We start from the raw sequence: 18,282 nt of genomic DNA, 5'->3' as shown, positions 1-18,282 counted from the left end.
GTAAAGTTCTATTCTTTCTCTCTACAACCCCATTTTGTTGTGGTGTTCTAGGAGAAGAGAACTCATGGAAAATTCCATGTTTTTCACAAAAAGCTTCAAATGGCTCATTTTCAAATTCTCCACCATGATCACTTCTGACTTTCAAAATTTTTGATTCTTTTTCAGATTGAATTTGAGTGCAGAAGCTACTGAATACATCACACGCAACATCTTTACTCTTTATGAATTTCACCCAAGTCCATCTGCTGTAATCATCAACAATGACTAATCCATATCTACTTCCATATAAGGATGCAGTACTCACTGGTCCAAATAAATCAATATGGAGTAATTCTAAAGGTCTTGAGGTTGAAACAATGTCTTTGGTTTTAAAAGATGATTTCACAATTTTCCCTCTCTGACATGCACCACAGAGTGCATCTGGATGATAGTCAATGTCTGGTAGCCCTTTCACAAGTTGTAACTTACTAAGCTTAGAGATTAACCTCCAGTTAGCATGTCCCAACCTTCTGTGCCACATCCATTTCTTATCATTCACTGATAGTAGGCAAACCACCTTCTGATCAGCCAGTTCAGAAAAATTGATTTTATAGACATTGTCAACTCTCTTTCCCTTGAACACAATGGATTTGTCTTCCTTGTTGATTACTGTACAGTTGGGTTTTTCAAAAAGCACATCATAACCATTATCACAAAATTGACTAATGCTCAAAAGGTTATGTTCAAGACCATCTACCAACCATACATTATTAATTGAGGTAGAGGAATTACCAATAGTTCCTGTACCTATGATCTTGCCTGACTGGTTGCCTCCAAATTTCACATTTCCTCCCTCTTTCATTGTTAGGCTGAGGAACATGGACTTGTCTCCTGTCATGTGTCTTGAGCAACCGCTGTCTAGGTACCATGATCTTTGCTTTGGCACTGCTCTTAGACATACCTGCATCATTGTCATTTTTAGATTTAGGTACCCATTGTTCTATGGGTCCTGGAAGGTTAGTACTTAAGGCTTTACTCTTCACTTCTTGTACCTTGTGCTGTGAGTTGGGTTGCTTCTGATTAACCATCACCTTAGGTTTTGGTACTTCAGAAGCAGTAACTATCTTCTTCTGAAACTTAGACTTCAGAACCCCAGATTTTGGTTTCACCAGACTCTGAGGAATAGGTTCTGATCTTTTCAGGATCCTGACCTTTGAAGTCTTGGAATCAGATTTGATCATAGCCTTTGACTTAGAGTTCTTTGGCGTTGAAGTAATCTTAGCCTTAGGACTAGAAGCTTCAGGTTCTGATTGAACAACAGTTTCCAACTCAGCCCCTTCTGGTACAAAGATTGTTTTCAGACCTTCCTTGATGCATTCACAACAAGATTTTAGATTGGTTTTCTCAAGTTTCACTTCTGGAAAACCAATTCCTCTGCCGTTGTTCTTGTAAATGCTATAAATCATAGAAGCCACTCTGCTTCTGTCAATGCCAGATATAATAAAATCTTCAAGAGCAATTTCATGGTTACTTAAAGGTTTTTCATTACACTTTTCTTGTAGCTTCTGACATAAGAACCTGAGCTGATCTTCATATGTTTTACACATGAAGTCAAAGCCCCTAAGTCCTTGTTCAGAAGCTTTCAGATCCAATAGAGTTGATTTTTGCTGTTGTACCAAATCAGCATATTTTTCTTTTAAATCCTTCAACTCATTGGTTCTTACTTCAAAATGTGTAAGAAGTTCTTTAAGTGACTCAACAAGTTCATCTCTGGGAATTTTGGAATATACCTCGTTTTCATCTTCTGAGTCTGAATCTGATCCAGCTTCTGAAGTTGCTGTTGCTACCAACCCAACAGCTACCTTTGCATCTTCATCAGCTTCCTCTTTATCAGATCCAGATTCACTACCCAAATCATCCCAGGTTGCCATTAAACTCTGCTTAATCTGCTTCTTGAGTTTGCTTGGTTTGAATGTAGACCTCTTTGACTTGTCCTTTGACTTTTCTCTTTGAAGATCAGGGCATTCAGCAATGAAGTGTCCAGGCTTCTTACAGTTGAAGCATCCCTTCTGATCTTCTTTCTTTGAGCTTCTGGAGTTACCCCTTCTGGAGAGAAACTTTCTGTTCTTCTTGGCCAGATATTGAAGTCTGTTTGAGAGCATGGCCATTTCAGCAGCATCTGGTTCAGAATCTGAACTTGACTGTTCTTCCTCTTCAGATTCAACCACTTTGAGAGCTTTTGATGACTTGCCTTTGGATGGAAGAGCTATTGATTTACTCTTCTTAGTAGACTCATGTTCATTAAGACTTAACTCATGAACTTTGAGAGAACTAACAAGATCTTCGACACTTAAAGTGTTTAAATCTTTAGCTTCCTCAATGGCAGTCACTTTTGGTCTCCATCTGGCAGGTAAGCTTTTGAGTATCTTGCTTAAATGATCATAAGCAACATAGCTCTTCTTTAGAATCTGTAGCCCAGAAACTAAGGTTTGAAACCTTGAGTACATTTCCTCAATAGTTTCATCATCCTTCATCTTGAATAACTCATACTGATGTACAAGCAGGAGAGCCTTTGCTTCTTTGACCTTCTTGCTCCCTTCATAATTTGAACAGAGAGAAGCAAACATAGCTTTAGCAGTGGATTTGTCACTCATCTTCATGTATTCTGCTTTGGGTATGGCAGTGACAAGAGCTCCTCTGATAATATGATGCTTCTTGTAAAGTTTCCTCAGTTCTGGAGTATGTTTCTTTCTATCCACAGCAGCTCCTTCTTCATCAAGGACTAAATCACCAACACCATCTTCCAGAATATCCCATAATTCTTCATCTAGGCTCATGATGTAACTGTAAAAGTTGGTCTTCCACCAAGAGAACTCTTCAGCATCTCCATTGAACTTTGGAACTTTTCCAACACTGGTTTTCTTACTATCACTATAATCATGTGAGACATGTTTATAGCTAGTATCACTAGGACCAGTAGGAGGAGGAGTAGACATGTTTTTCTCAGATCTTTGACTGTTGCACGGTTAAGTGTTACACAACAGACCAAGGCTCTAGATACCAATTGAAGGTGAGAAAAACACAAGAAGAGGGGTTGAATTGTGTTTTGAAAAATTCTTCGTTTCTCCTAAAAACTGAACACACTGATCAGAAGCTAGGTGAGACAGCTTCTGAAGTGATAATTAGAATCTAAATGCAGCGGAATAAAACAGAGAGAGAGAAGAAGAACGACACAAAGCAATTATACTGGTTCCTTCCACAATCCGGAAGTAGTCCAGTCCCCCTTGCACTTCCAAGGAGATTTCACTATGAGTAATATCTGATTACAAATGCTCAAGCACACAAGCAAGAGACTTCCAATGCTCAAGCACACAAGCAAGAGACTTCCTTTGCTCAAGAACACAATCAAGAGACTTCCTGCTCAAGCACAACTGCAAGAGACTTCCTAACTAAACAAAATTACACAGAAAATTGTTTAAGGTTGAACACTTGATATACAATCAGAGGTGCTCACAATACAAATCAGATACAGACTCAATGGACTTAAGAATTTCTAAGATATGACTTTGAGACACAGAAATTCTAAGTGAATGCAGAACAATTTCAGCAGAGGTTTGGTACTTGTGAAAATCTTGTGAGTCTTTCGTTCAGCGTTCTTGCATTACCAAATCTCTAGGTCTTCACTCCTTTATATAGAGGTGTGAAAGAGACGTTGTGAAATTGCCAGCACACCAAAGAGTCGTTATTGAAGCTTGATCTTTCACCAATGATCTTTTGCCTGATTTGGTTGTTGTCCTATGAAGAACCAATTTGAAATCCATTCCTTATCCAAAGGAACATATATGCAGGCGAGACCGTATTCTGGAGCTGTTTTCTTGTCTTGAAGCGTGGACACAAAACAGAGTAGTGGAGAACGTGGTTGTACAATTCGTACAAAGTACAATGTCAACGCTTTCGTCCAAATTGCAAGCACACGCCTTCAAACACCTTTGAAATGACCGTTGCAAAATTCCACTAATCCTTTGTTTGTGTTTTCGAATCCAATAGACAGCTTTTGCATTGATAATTCTTCAATTCTTGAATCTTTTGCAAATCCAGTTGAGATTCAGCTTCTGGTGAAATAGCTTCTGATGAGGCAGCTTCTGATGATGCAGCTTCTGATGATATGACTTCTGCAGCTTCTGATGACGCAGCTTCTGATGATGTGGCTTCTGGACCTCTTGTCTTCAGAAGCACTATTCTTCAGGAGCAGCTTACTTCAGGAGCGCTATTTCTTCAGGAGCAGCTTGACTTCAGGAGCGCTTTGCCTTCAGAATCATCTAAGCTTCATTTTCTTTTGCTCTTTATTTGCTCATTCAGAACCAATGATGATGTAACTTTATAATTATGGTCCTGTACACTTGAACAAATATTAGCTAGTCCAATTTACAATTTTTAATACCTTGTTATCATCAAAACTCTTTAAGGTTCATTGTTAAACACATTTTGTTCCAACAATGTCCGTAATTTAAAAATGAAATGTAAACACTTCCCTTCCTTCCCCTCCAAAACCCTCCATCCAAACACACGTTTAAAAGACTCGAATATCTATCATTTAAGCGCCGTACCTTGTTGGTTCACACGTTCACACATGAACATTGGTGATCTCTATAATAAATCAAAATTTAATAACTTTTTACCTAATGTATTATGTTCTGTTATTAGTATTTAATTTGCTAGATTTTGAAGCAAAAGTCATAGTTTTTTAATCACTTTTTTGTGTATTTTGTTGGAATTAATTTAATAATTACATACAAAACATATAATTTATCAAAAACAAATCATAACTTAGAATTTATGACATGCAAAAATAGTAAGGATTCAACAGTTTAAAGTATACCTGAATCCATAATCAATAACTTCATAAGGGCATAAACCTAAAAAGGATAGACTTAGACACCCGGATGGTTCTATAAATAAAGCTTTTTACTCTATTATCTCAAGAAATTGTATAAGAATGGTTAAAAACTTTGGATACATAATTTCTGAATAAGTTCATAAATAGTAGGGCCAGTAGAATTTCTTTTCCATATCGAATGGAATCTCGACCATGCTAATGAATAGACCACTGTTGACAAAGACAACTTCATTAAGGTATGCCTTCTTTTTCAATCACTTGATATTAAGTGATTTTAAGTGCTACCTGTGATTTGCCAACACTACTCAAACTTTTTTTTTTTAATCAGTGGTAACTCCTAATTAAATACTATCCTTTAAGTGAAATTCACAAATGATTATTTTGTTTATAATTTTGTATGAGACCGACAAACGGTTGAATTCAGTGAAGCAATAGTAGATATTATTACCACTATTATAAAATCGATTTAATTTTTACGAAGTGTAAATTTATTTTACGTATGCATCTAATAATGTGATGTGTTACCACGTCATTTAACGTATTTGAGAACACATGAATTGTCAAAATGAAACTCTTTTTAAATGGGAAAAGGAAAAAAAATATCATTAATCAATGTGTGACAATGATAGTCATTTTAGTATTACAAAATGAAACTCTACACAGTTGAACATCTTATTGACAAAATTATTAATCTTTAGCTTTAAGTTTTTTTTTTTTAGTTGTAAATTGGTATATATCGCGCGCAACTGCGGAGATTAATTCTTCGAGTGTTGTAGGATTCAAATGGGCGACAAACTTTTCCTAAGAATTTTAACGATGTTGCATGTCCAAAGGCTGGATTCGAACCAAGACCTTGATTAATCTATAAGAGACTCATATTATATCTTCTAAGCGTTATTGGGTATTATTTACTTTAAGTTGTGGAGTAAATAAGAAAACAAGATTTTTTTATTAAATTATTTGTCTATCCTAAGTGAAATTGAAGATATATATGATAACATCATGGCCTGAACAAATAATTCACAAAATACAAAGCACATATGCCCCCACTTTCAATAAAATTATATACAGAATTTGTCTTGTTAAGAAAGCCAAACAGGAAAGTGGACGTGGCCAATTTTCCACGTCTTCTCTAAGATGATATCAACCACATTTGTGAATTTCCCTTTTTCCCAAGGAGGAACCTTCTCATTCACACTGATGAAAATAAAAGAATACCATCCAAATCTACACTCTTATTATGTCAAGTGAATACATTGTTCACATCAAAAACAGTATAGATATAGATATACATATTAATATAAGGTCAAGTTGTACCATATGTCCATAACAATGGAAACTTCTATAATACTATATATAATCTTTCTTCTCTATCCACTTTCTATTTTGTTTTCATACAATTACTTTTAAGAGGTATTTTAAATAGCACCATTTTTTTATACAAATAAAACACTCATTTGTATGTTTACAAAATAGAGAAATGTATGTATGTGATATTTACATGTATTTTTCTTTTATGGACTAAAGGATATATGAAGATATTTTAAGAGAGGTGAATGTATTTTTCTCCTTTTTTTTATTTTTTATTTTTATTTCATTGAATTTATCTCCGGATATGTTTTTTAATACCTTGTGACAATTTATATATTAAAGTTAAGCAAGTTATGCACAAACGAAAAATTACATATTTGTGTCACGAGATTGTTTCTACATTCTCATTACAATATATGTAATGTATATACTGTATAAAAGTTAGAAGTGACATTTACATATACGTCCAAAACCGGCACAATTTTATCATCAAGTAATTACAAACATTTCCTAGTGAGATTAAGACCTATTGATGCCTACCATATAACTACTACTTCGATACAAACTCGTTTTGGGGACAAGATAGAGCACAAATTTTGGATTTTTAATCCACTACACTCATAGAAGTTAGTCCTAGTACCACACATTGTTTTGAGAGGGAGAACTCATACTCATAATTAGTGATGTATATCAGTATATGGAAATGTTAACAAAGATATATATATATATATCTGAGGGTATTGCTTGTGAGCGAACCTAAAAAATGAATTTTTCTCTTACAATAGAGAATAGAGTCGGGGGGAAGTACTATTTATGTCACTCTCAATTTAAATATTTCACCTTTCTTTTTTATGAACAAATACGTAAACCAATCCCAAATAAATAGCTTGATTTGTGAGTTAAATGATTGAAGAGTAAGTCGTCAATTAAAACCCTAAAAATTACCAGTAACTAAATTTTTTTTTGGTTACAACCAGTAACTAAATTTAGTTACATTTTTCTTCAATAAAAAAATTTGAGTCCTAATATGCAATGGTCACGCCATATAATAGCACCAAAATGTAGCAATTCAAGTGATGGAGTGACAAGTGGGTGCCATGGTTGACGCATGTCATAAACATAATATAAAAAAAATCATTTTTGTCCTCTTTCTTCATAGACTAGTGTTTCAAAAAGGTACCTCAATAATTGAATGTGGGAAATTTTAATTTTGAATTTCTCTGTCTTATTTCAAACATTAGTGGAAGAAGGCTTATACAAATTTTTATCAACAAAACAAAAAAAAACCTTATACAAACCTTCTTCACGTGATGGTTTACCTTAATTAGCTATTAGAAATAATCATGTTCAAATTTCTATCAGACAATATATAATACATCTCCCAGCAATGGGAATCCAAGAACTGTAAAAAATCTAAAACAACATAGGATCTTGCCATCTTAAATACAATGTTCAAGTATCCACTGGACTTTCTGGGAAGAGGTAAATACATGTCTTTGTAAGTGTTCTTCGTATACATGTCTTTTTAGTTTTCAGATTATAAAAGGTTCTACTCTTCACTTCGTTAAAAACATTCTCAGATAGCCATCCAATTCTTCTAAAAATAGTATCATTTGAGCGAGCGGGAATTAAGAATTGAAGCCAAGCTTTTACACATGATTGACCCGGAAAAAAACGGTTGGGCAGATCACTATTCATTACATTGATTGCAATCATTTATAAACACTCTAAATATCTATTATATATACAAATTAGTTAGAGCAAAACAAAATCAAGTTCAAAATTCAAAGTAACCAACTGGTTGCTCTATTTTTCCTACCCCTTTGTTGTGTATTAGACAATGTATAAGTTGGCGCATAATTAACGTGAGAACAAAAACTGTAGCAAGTATTCACCATTTCACCTTGTTATATGTAACATTTTCTCACTTTCCTTTAGTCACACTGTCTTCTATGGTCTTGTTGTATATAAAAAAGTTGGTCAAGTTAACGCTTAGACATCATATACAGGCAAGCGCTCTGCAATATAGTTGCGGCAAATTGGGCACGCCTTACACTTCTCCGAGCAGAAGCTGCAGTTCATCCATGCAAATAAATTAGCATAAGGACAAGCTATGAATGAAATGTAACAAGTTGTATCATTGAATACCAAATACTTTTATGTTATTCTTACTTGCAAAGGACACGATGTCTACATGGGAGTAATACAACGCTAATCTCTCCCTCAAAACAAATTCGGCACAGCACTTTCTCCTGATAAGAATAAGAAATGAAACATATAAGTTGGCCAAATGAAACTTGATGATGAATCTAAATAAGAAATTATTATAACATAAAACAAGAGCACATCACTAAGATTTTGTTTAGGACACTGATCACTAAGATTTAGTCTCAGAGACTTTGTCCATGAGGTGTTGACTTAATAGTAAGAGCGTGATCTTCTGATCTCAAGGGACAAAGTTCAAATCCCCTTGGAGACAGTTGCAAAATGGCTGTTAGTGATTGGTGATTTATCACATGCGAATGAACCCATTCATCTTCTTAGGATCTTAAATAGTATTGACCCTTGCTGATGTGGATGATTTCTTCACACATCATATATGAGACTTTGAAAATTATGTAGTACAAACTACAAACAAACGACTAAAAAACTTGTAGAAGTTATTAATTTTTACATTTTTAAGTCTTTCATATTCCTGTTGGCTGTATTTTGTAATTTCCGTCTGCTCGCCAAGAGCTGCCTGGAGTCTCCATACCTGACATTGCACAATATTTAAGTACGCCAATGATGGAAATTATTGTGATGACCTAAACATATGCAAGTTATTTAAATCATAATACTATAAACGTCCATATACATGAATAGAATCCACCATAAAACTGATCTATTGATTGTAGGAACTGTCATTACCTCCTCAGCAAGATCCCTTTTAGGCATTTTCTTAACAATCTCAGGAGGGTAACCACTGAATGTATTATACCTGTGCAGTGACAAGTCAAATGTTCAAAGAAAATTAGAATTAACAGCTATTTGAACATATTTAGAAGAAGAAGAAAACTAAAATAACTTATCAATCTTGCTTGTAACACAGGGGCGGAAAGAAGGATGTCTGCATACTTGTATATGTAGTCATATACAAGTTCCGGTGTTAAACAAAACAATAAGAGAAATCATATATGGGACAACATAAAAATCACATCATTCTGACTGTACACACTTCGGTTGTAATAATAAAAGAAATGATGCTTTACCCAGATGCTCCCTCATGGTACAGTCGTGCCTGTTCTTCCCGACTACCTTCATCAATTGACCACCAGCCTAGTAATCTGATTCCATGAATTGTCAGATCAGATTTAGTGCAGAAAATTATATGCATATGGTAATTGAACAAGATCACTGCTTCGCTTTTTTTAAATTTTGACCTTTAAACACTGGATTTTTCATCTCTAACCATAGCAGTGGTAAAAATAATAATGAAAACAAAAATCAGATTACTAGCTTGAGGTTTGGAGATACTATTTTAATGTTTGTGCACGGTGCACCAAACCGACTAGAGCATCTTCTTGAAAAATATGACCCCAAAATACATTGATTTGTTATTTAAAACCTTAACAGTGAAAAAATATTGCAGTACAAGAAAAAAAATTAGATTACTCCTGAACTGAACTGAAGACATATTCAGTTTCTGAACCGAACCAAGCTTTACACATTCAACATGAAAGGACTCAAACAAATTGTCATATTTTATTGATTCAGTGCACACAGTAATTGTATCTACCTAAGAATTTTTGCAGGGTTTCATAGTTTGTAATCGCAATTGATATTAATTGTTTCTCTCTGCTATTATTCTTTACTCTTCTTTCTTGATAGACTTTCATAGTTACCATAGATAACCTAGCGTTATTAATTTGATCCCAAAGAATCAAAACCTTTGAGCTTCCTATTCTTAAGGTATAACTTAGCAGTTTTCATTCTAGTTTAAAATAGCTGGTGAATAGAATATAGTAATCAAGGATTTATTTCATTTGAAAAACAGCTCGCAACATATGCGACTCATGTTAAATTTAGTCATAAAGTGGACAGAGGATCTCAGATTTGAGTCATAACAGAGTAAAAGTTACAGGAACAGAATGAAAAATTTAAATCAGACCATCCAACATATTTAAAACCTAAATTTTTCCCTTGTAATGATAACAATAAAAGAAGATTTATTACCTAGAACCATGGTGCAAGAACCCCAAACAATCATGAGCTCTGGAAGAGAATCTAAAATAAAGTCCTCTACCAGCTCCACTTCGTAGAAGAAGCACAAGTTTCTCCGCAAACTTAGATGCAGATAATAGCACACCAACACCTTGCAGTACGAAAAGGGGAGAGAAAAGAACTGCAAGAGGTAAATGTGCAGCAAAAGCAGGTGTTCCCTGAAATGCAAAACAGCTCAGTTTTCCAAATGCAATATGAATTTCCGAGGTCAGCTAAGCACACAATTCAGCATTGCATACCTCTAAATGCATGCAAAGAAGAACCTGGAAAACAATGACCGGTACTTTCATGAAATGACCCCCTATGTCTTGGAGGCTACACATTCCCGCCTGATGTTGATCTTCTTCTGAAGAAACCAGTAAACCACTGTTCCAGTCAAGATATCTAACTGTAGTAGTAGAAGAACTCGGTTCCCTGGAACTTCTATGAATGACAGGATTGGACCACTTCGTACATACAAGAAATGCAAAGCACTCGGCAATGCTGCAAAAAAGTAAGATATAAAAACCATATACAAAAAATTCAAGTCAGAAATCTAATAAACACAAAGCTAATTATCGAAGTACGTTTCAGTGCTTAAGAGTTAAGATAGAAACCTACGCGAAGTTAATAAATAAGTCCCACCAACCGAGAGAAGCTACACTACCTGTATCAGACAAGGAAAAAAAGTCATACTTAAAGAAAGATGAACTTGTGACTAGGGGCGTAGCCCTTCATATGGGAGGGGTAGTCAAGGCTACCCCAAAAAATATATTATTATTGAATTGGTCAGTATGTATTTATATCCGGCTACCTCAAATAATAAATATTGAGCCACCTCAAACAAGTTCAGTTGCAAAAATTAGCATAAATAATAAAGTAAAAAATTACTAAATGCATGATTGATAGATTTATTTGTATTGGTTTGATACTTCTGGTCTCAATAACAACAATAGAGAAACCTTTTTCAACGATAAAAATTATCAAGACAATAGTCATAGACAAATTAAATGGACAAAGAGTTTCTTGCAAATTACTTATTTATTTACATTTGAAAAGACATTATTAAACAGATAATTATGGATGAAATTGGGTTCTTGAAACACATTTTGCCCAACTTTAATTTTAGCCCTTAATTATCTTGAAACACAGATAATTTTTTTTTAGAGATTATATTCAAGACTAAAAACACTTTTGTTTTCGTAAGATTTTAAAAAACTGAGACAAAAATTGAATAATTTTTTTAAAAAAATTATAATTTATGGGACTAAAAATATATTTTATCCTTAAATTTACTATGTTTGTTTTAAAAAAAATGCTTCTTTATAGTTGGCCCCTGCGTAAATTTTCTGCGAGCTTCGCCGCTGTGACTATGAGCATAAAATACATCAATTATATAAAAGAAATGAGTCCATCGTCATTTAGATGTAATCACAAATTTAAAAATGGTCCAATTAAATGGCATGGACTTCATATTTATGTTCATGAGTAAAATAAGTCATCTGGACATCGTCGGACTCGGATCATCTATTGCTACTTTTATATCAAATGTGCTGGTCCTATTCACTTGTTATTTTCAAAGTTCAGTTCAACATTGACTATTGGTATGTCAATAGTACCCTTACCATATTTACTGCAGAGAGAAATAAGTGAAATGAGATAATGATTAGCCAGGGGTATTATTGGAAAAAGGTAAATATTTCTCTCAAAAGTAACAAAAATTATTATTATTCCCAGTATACGTAAATGATCTTAAAACAACAACTAAAAGGAACGGAGGGAGTAGAATATATCTATAATGAATAATAGTTTTTACAATAACTTTCATGTTTCACTGTGAAATATGGATAAAACACGAGGAATCAATCATTTTAGAACATATTGCAGATGATTGATAGAGGCAGTGGTGTCAAAAGCTAGTTGGATTACTGGTTCTATACTAATGTTTTTACATGCCCTTTGCTTAAAAATATCATTTTACAACCCATTGTCCATGCGACTCAAATGATATCTGTTAACATGGGGGAAAATAATAAAAATGCTGCTACATTTGTCAAGCATTCACGTCACATCTACTTAACCCCAGCTCATTAAAAGGGTACTTAATTTTAAGGGAACCAATTTTTCATGAATAAAGTAAAATTAACAGAAATTCCGTATTTATTTATTTATTTTTACATAACCAAAAAGTCCTGTTCTGTCAGGAAAACTATTGAAGAATGATGCAACAAAATATAGAGTTCCCTTTTCAACAGCAGTGTAAGACAATATTTCACAAGGGTTCACAAGATCACAAAATTATTATCATGAGATTAAAAATTGATATCACAATATATATACAAAATAAGTGGAAAGAAAATCCATCTATTGACAGTAGAAGAAAAGGAATTTACCACTCAGTTTTAGGAGTGTGAAAACTGTAGCAGCAACGAAGAACACCATAGAGATGGCAACCCAAAAGTGCTACAACAAACGGAATGAAAAGCACTCTCAGCATAATCAAGCTTCAACAAGTTCAACATTGAACATTCCACTAAGAAAAAATTGCAAGCCAAGACCTTAACGACAATAACATACCAAGCATCCTATGAAGCCCGGATACTCCAAAATGGAGACGTACCCGTACCAGATACGTATCGGATACCGATACTCCATGGATACTCGCGGATACGCACCCACGAAGTATCCGAATTAATTATTTAAAGTTTTAAAAAATATTTTAACGGATACTTATACGATACTCCGCAGATACACAAGGATACTTATAAGATACTTCACAGATACGTATCCTAGAAAAAGATGAAGAGTAAAAAAGTGAGACGATGATGTAAACCTTCAGTGGAGATATATATGATTCAATTTTAGATATGCATCACTAGAATTGTTTCTCGATGAACCGCTTAAAATTATACTTCTTGTGAATGAAGGTAACGAGAGAGAGATGATTCAGTTAATCAATATTAGATAAAATTTGTGTTGAGTTCTTTTAATCAATGTTTATTTTCTTCAAGTATTTTACATACATATAAGTTTTAGTATAAAAATTTTGTTGACGTATCCTAGCCGTATCGTATCCTAAATTTTGAAAAATTTGCGTATCCGCGTACCCGTATCGTATCGTACCCGTACCGGTATCCGTATCTGGGCTTCATAGCAAGCATCACAAAATTTTGAATCGACTCAAGCAGCAATTGCAATCGGGTAGAATGTCTTCCATTAAATAATATAGAAGAAAATGAGAACATGAAAATCGAAAGAGTTACATATATAAAAGCCTTACAGGAAGAGTTTCCCATATTGCTTCGTCACTCATGCTTTCTTCATCCCCTGGCATTAGAGCTTTACACATTCTGCACAGATAACAAACATTGAGATTGAAGGACTCCACATCACAAACTCATTTGTCTGCACCAATGATTGAAATCCGAACATTTTCAAGTAGAAAAAGACAAAAGAACAATCCAAAAGAAATTAAGGTTTATGGGAGCTATCTTAAAGAAGTTACCTGAAATTGTCAATGAGAATAATGATTTCAAATGTTAGTAAAGGAAGGAACACAATCTTCAGATCTACTGCTGCAAAGCCACGAACTGTGCAAGAAAAAAAAAAAAGCATTTGTATAATTGGAAATCTTGCAGAATTGTCATTATAGAAAATCAAGTCTTCGATTGTGAGAAAAGCCTTTCATTTAACAGACAAGAATATGGCAAAATGCTCATAATTCTGTAGTAGAAATTTGAACGCATCAATCTAACTGAATAAACAAATCATACCAACTTAATATTTCTTAAGAAATAACCATGCAAAGACAGCTGAAGTACATATGAAACGATTAAAATAATTGGAAATTCTTAATTATGAAAGCGCAAAAGCATAGAGTAGAAAAGTACCATATAAGCTCTCAAGGTATATACAAAGGAGCAATTCAAACGCAATAAGCAGTGGCATTGCAACAACAGCGTGACAAGGCGCCCACTGTCATAACATAGAAAACCAGTTTGTATTCACTTGTTATAATCATTAACAGGGACAAAAAGTACTTGATAATAGTAATTTATAAAAGAAAGATGAAATAAGGATTCAAAAACTAAGATTGAGGTTTTATTCTTGATAGCTAAATAACAATACGAAAAATAAAAATTCATGGTTCTGAAGTCAATGGTCTGATATCCACAATAACAAAACAAAAACTCAATATAGAAACTGTCTCAAATTTTAGTTAAAAATGACATTGGCGTACATGTCGATTACGTGGAGCTGATGGTGCAGGTAATGAAAACCTTCCTCGAGCCACAACGCCATGGAACATCCAAAGAGGTGCAAAAATTATCCTGTATATTAAAGTTGAAGTCAATGATTTATACTCACCGTATTCTAAGAATCCAGTACACACTGCAAACCACACATATTGACTATCATCAAATTTCCATATTAACAATGTTTAGACAACACAATCAACTGCACCATGTTTTCAGGCATACGTTTACATTATAATTGAGCAACCTATGAGTGAAACACTCACCAGTACTTTGCACCATGATGCACAATACTTCAAAACTTAAACCATACACGTATTCGGTACACTCGGGTACTCAACTTGGGATTCACGCAAGTACTGTTTTGGAACACACTAATCTGTAACCGTAGTCTGATAACTTAAAGAGTATTTCTGTGTAGTTAAAAAATTAAAGACATTATGTTTTGATCATTCCTACTATTGATAATGTTGATACTTTCCTTATTACCTTGTAGATTCTTTCCCTTTCCCACTATGTAAATATTCTTTCCCTATCTCTGGCTGTTTACATATCCCCTTTCCTGATTTCCCCGTAAATATTTCTTGATTCTGTATGGAATTCTAATGTAGCAAATTTGAAAGAAAAAAAAACTCTAGACAATAATTGGATTATTTGAAAAATGTAGTACTCTGTAACATAATCCTACCCGTTACAGATAACGCAATGTACCGCTATGCATGCAACATCATAGACTAACAAGTGTTTCCAACAACAAAAACACTATCTAAATCAATTCACAGTAGGATCAACATTGGTCAGCGCTCGGATGGCATGAGATGTCACAGGTCTGAGGTCTCTTCCATCTTTACAAGAAGTCTCAAGTTTGAACCCTAAAAATACAGCAACCTACCTTAAAACTCTCGAGAGAAAGCTTGTCCAAGTGGTCCTAACCCCTACTCAACTCGAGGGTTTCCGTACCGATTTATACAACAGTAGAAACATCGGTCACTGGAAAATTAAACCTTACCAATTTGGGGGATCACTAGTAGCAAAGTTAACAAAACTTCAGTGAAAGGGGTAATTAACATATGCATGATCATTGAATTATGTTCTCACACCAAAACATAGATATATCAGACATTGCATGTGATATCTACCACTGCCAACCCTTTTTGGTAAAAAAATCCTTTTTTTTACCAGACATAAAAAGGAACACACTCAATTAGGTAACATCATAAACCCTTGTCTCCAAAGATAGTAATAATAAATAACAAAATAAATAAACAGAAGCAATAAAAAAAAAAAAAACATAAAAAACAAAACTTTAATACAAATTGGTAACCCAATTGAAACAAAAACAATAACCCAGAAAGAAAATTAGCATAAAAAGAAGAAAAAAGTAACTAACCACCAAGAGGAAGAGATGCGATGATCAAGCTTGAGAAGGAGCAAAAGAGTGAAACAGAGGAGAAAAGTGTGGGCAGCGAAGGCCTGCGCTGATTTCAACACCCTGCTCCAGCTCATCTTTTTCTTCTTCTACTTCTTTTTCTTCTGATAAAAGTGAAGCCACACACAGAACAGAAAAAGAAACAAAACCCCAATTTTAAAATACCCCAAAACAAAAGAAAACAAAAAAGATAGATATTTGATATAATAATATTTTAATATTTCTGAACAGAAGAATACAAAAGGAGAAACCTGAGGAATTATGTGACACACACGTTAATTATCAGAAAAATCTACGACTAGGGTTCTTGTTCGGTTACATTAAACAGAAAAATGGTGGGATGTGAACCTTGTTCTTTGTTTCCTGAAACAAACATGTATGTCAGAGTGAGAGTTAAGAGTTGTTTTTGAGAGAGTTGAGAGTTGTTGAATTTAATAATAAAGTACTGACATTTATGGAGTTTAGTTTAGTCTTGCCGATACGATACCTTCGTTGTTTGTACTATTTTCGAAGCTAATGGATTGAATTTAGAAGGAGAGAGAGAGAGAGTCAAATAGAATCAATCTATGTCAACGTTAATTACACAAACAAGCCTATAATTCTTGTGCCACCGAATGAAAGAAACCATTGTCGTTTCTTCATTACTTCATTTATTCATTTATTTAAAAAAAAAGTTATTTTTGTGCAAATTTAATTGATATTATAAAAAGTTGACTCGTATCTCGTAAAAAGTTTGGTTTAGCTTATGCATTGATTCTATAACTCGCTTTACCAACAACTTTTTACATTGAAAAAGTTGTTAATACATGTTGAACATTCCTTGCAACTTCACTTGATGATGTTTGGTAAAATGAACACATTGTCCTCGTTACTAGATATCTCTTCAATAGATCAGGGGTCGCAAGGCACTCAAGCAGGCGCGAGGTAGCCCCTCTAACATGAATGTGAGATTGGATTTGGAGCACTAAGGAGCATATGGGTTAAGGACCTGTCGCAATTTTGAAGCACCGTTTATGCATTGTTTCATCATTTGTTGTGTAATCTTAGAGAATAAACTTATGGAATGTTCTTAGAGAGCACTGCTGGCTAAATTAAATTTATTGATCACTTTTGGGGGAAGATGTTGGATTTAGGGTACTCTTAGAGAGTTTGTTGAAATTAATTTCTTATAACTTTTTGTATATCTCTTATAAAGACTCTTTAATGGTGGATTGTAGATCTGCTCTCTCTCTCTCTCTCTCTCTCTCTCCCCCAAGCGTAGGTCAATTTGGGCTGACGTGGGTAGACAAATTTTTGGTGTGTTTGTGTCAATTATCTTTGCTATGTGGTTCAACTGTGATTTTATTTTACACTTTGTTGCTTTTTGTTGCTTAGACTGTTTGGTTGTAGGTTTTCATTGATACTAGATACACACATCTAAGTTTATTTGTGTGATTTGAGTTTGAATTCACAACAATTGACGTTCATCGTGGACAACAATTAAAGTTTAAGTGAGCACCACGGGTACAAATTTTGATATCGTAGATATGGAACCAAATTGGAATCAAAGGAAGTGTATGTAAGCTTTGAAGGGTGAGTTAATGATGTAGGTTAACCTATAACAATTATAGGAAACATAGATAAGGGGTAAGGCAAAGAGTTCTAGCATATGATGCCTCAGAGATAAAGCGTTGAGATAGCAAGTCATGAAAAACGAGATCATAATGCTGACGTGTATTTGTAAAAGTTTGGAAAGATGGGAGAAAAGTTACACTTGTTAACCTGAAGAAACTGTGAAGAATACCGAAGATCGACCGAGAGAGACGGAAGTTAGAATGCTTAAGGTCAGCCTAAAAAGACGGAGGTAAGAATACTCAAGATTAGTCTGGAGAGGAAAGTGTAAGAATATTCATGGAAAGAGAGTGAAAAAAGGTAGAGTTAGAGTTGCATGCTAATTTCTTGTAACTTCTTTATACCTCTTGTATATATAGACTCATTGATAGTGGATTAGGTAGTTGCTCTCTCTCTCTCTCTCTCTCTCTCTCTCTCTCTCTCTCTCTCTCTCTCAATTTTGGCCGAAACTGGGTAAACAAACTCTTGTTGTGTTTGTTCCTCTGTTCTTTTATCTTTGTTCTTTGGTTCGATTGTGGTTTTATTTTATATTTTGTTGCTTGTTGATTTGATTGTTT

At 34.2% G+C, this 18,282-nt stretch overlaps 1 protein-coding gene across 9 annotated transcripts; it reads right to left on the bottom strand.

Moving 5' to 3' along the window:
- Positions 1 to 7,815: 7,815 nt before the first annotated feature.
- Positions 7,816 to 16,703, bottom strand: LOC146902126 (uncharacterized). Of its 9 annotated transcripts, none has more exons than XM_085734210.1 (16): positions 16,565 to 16,703; positions 16,366 to 16,477; positions 16,076 to 16,218; positions 14,670 to 14,760; positions 14,320 to 14,404; positions 13,935 to 14,019; positions 13,710 to 13,779; positions 12,823 to 12,892; positions 11,051 to 11,096; positions 10,690 to 10,933; positions 10,403 to 10,608; positions 9,439 to 9,513; positions 9,098 to 9,167; positions 8,862 to 8,942; positions 8,360 to 8,439; positions 7,816 to 8,258 (listed from the first exon to the last, which is right to left on the bottom strand). In XM_085734210.1, the coding sequence occupies exons 3-16, from the start codon at positions 16,189 to 16,191 to the stop codon at positions 8,180 to 8,182; spliced, it is 1,398 nt and encodes a 465-aa protein (XP_085590336.1). In that variant the 5' UTR covers positions 16,192 to 16,218; positions 16,366 to 16,477; positions 16,565 to 16,703; the 3' UTR covers positions 7,816 to 8,179. The 9 variants fall into 9 exon arrangements, with proteins under 9 accessions (XP_085590336.1, XP_085590342.1, XP_085590334.1 ...); XM_085734216.1 differs by having other exon boundaries at positions 16,076 to 16,200; XM_085734208.1 differs by having other exon boundaries at positions 16,602 to 16,703.
- Positions 16,704 to 18,282: the final 1,579 nt, after the last annotated feature.

The sequence above is a fragment of the Medicago sativa genome, chromosome 8, assembly GCF_051527215.1.
Source record: "Medicago sativa cultivar Bolivia chromosome 8, Bolivia_mono, whole genome shotgun sequence".
In the NCBI taxonomy this organism is placed as follows: Eukaryota; Viridiplantae; Streptophyta; class Magnoliopsida; order Fabales; family Fabaceae; genus Medicago; species Medicago sativa.
Note: the sequence above shows the minus strand (reverse complement) of the source record. Positions and strands in the feature narration are given on the sequence as shown.

Bases quoted from the DNA above. Each gene is read 5' to 3' on its own strand.
- LOC146902126 (XM_085734209.1), bottom strand. From the start codon at position 16,191: ATGAGCTGGAGCAGGGTGTTGAAATCAGCGCAGGCCTTCGCTGCCCAC. The intron at 13,780-13,934 runs GTAACTTCTTTA...TTATCTGTGCAG, and splicing joins ATTCTCATTGACAATTTCAG to AATGTGTAAAGCTCTAATGC. The intron at 10,934-11,050 runs GTAGGTTTCTAT...ACTTTTTTGCAG, and splicing joins GACTTATTTATTAACTTCGC to CATTGCCGAGTGCTTTGCAT.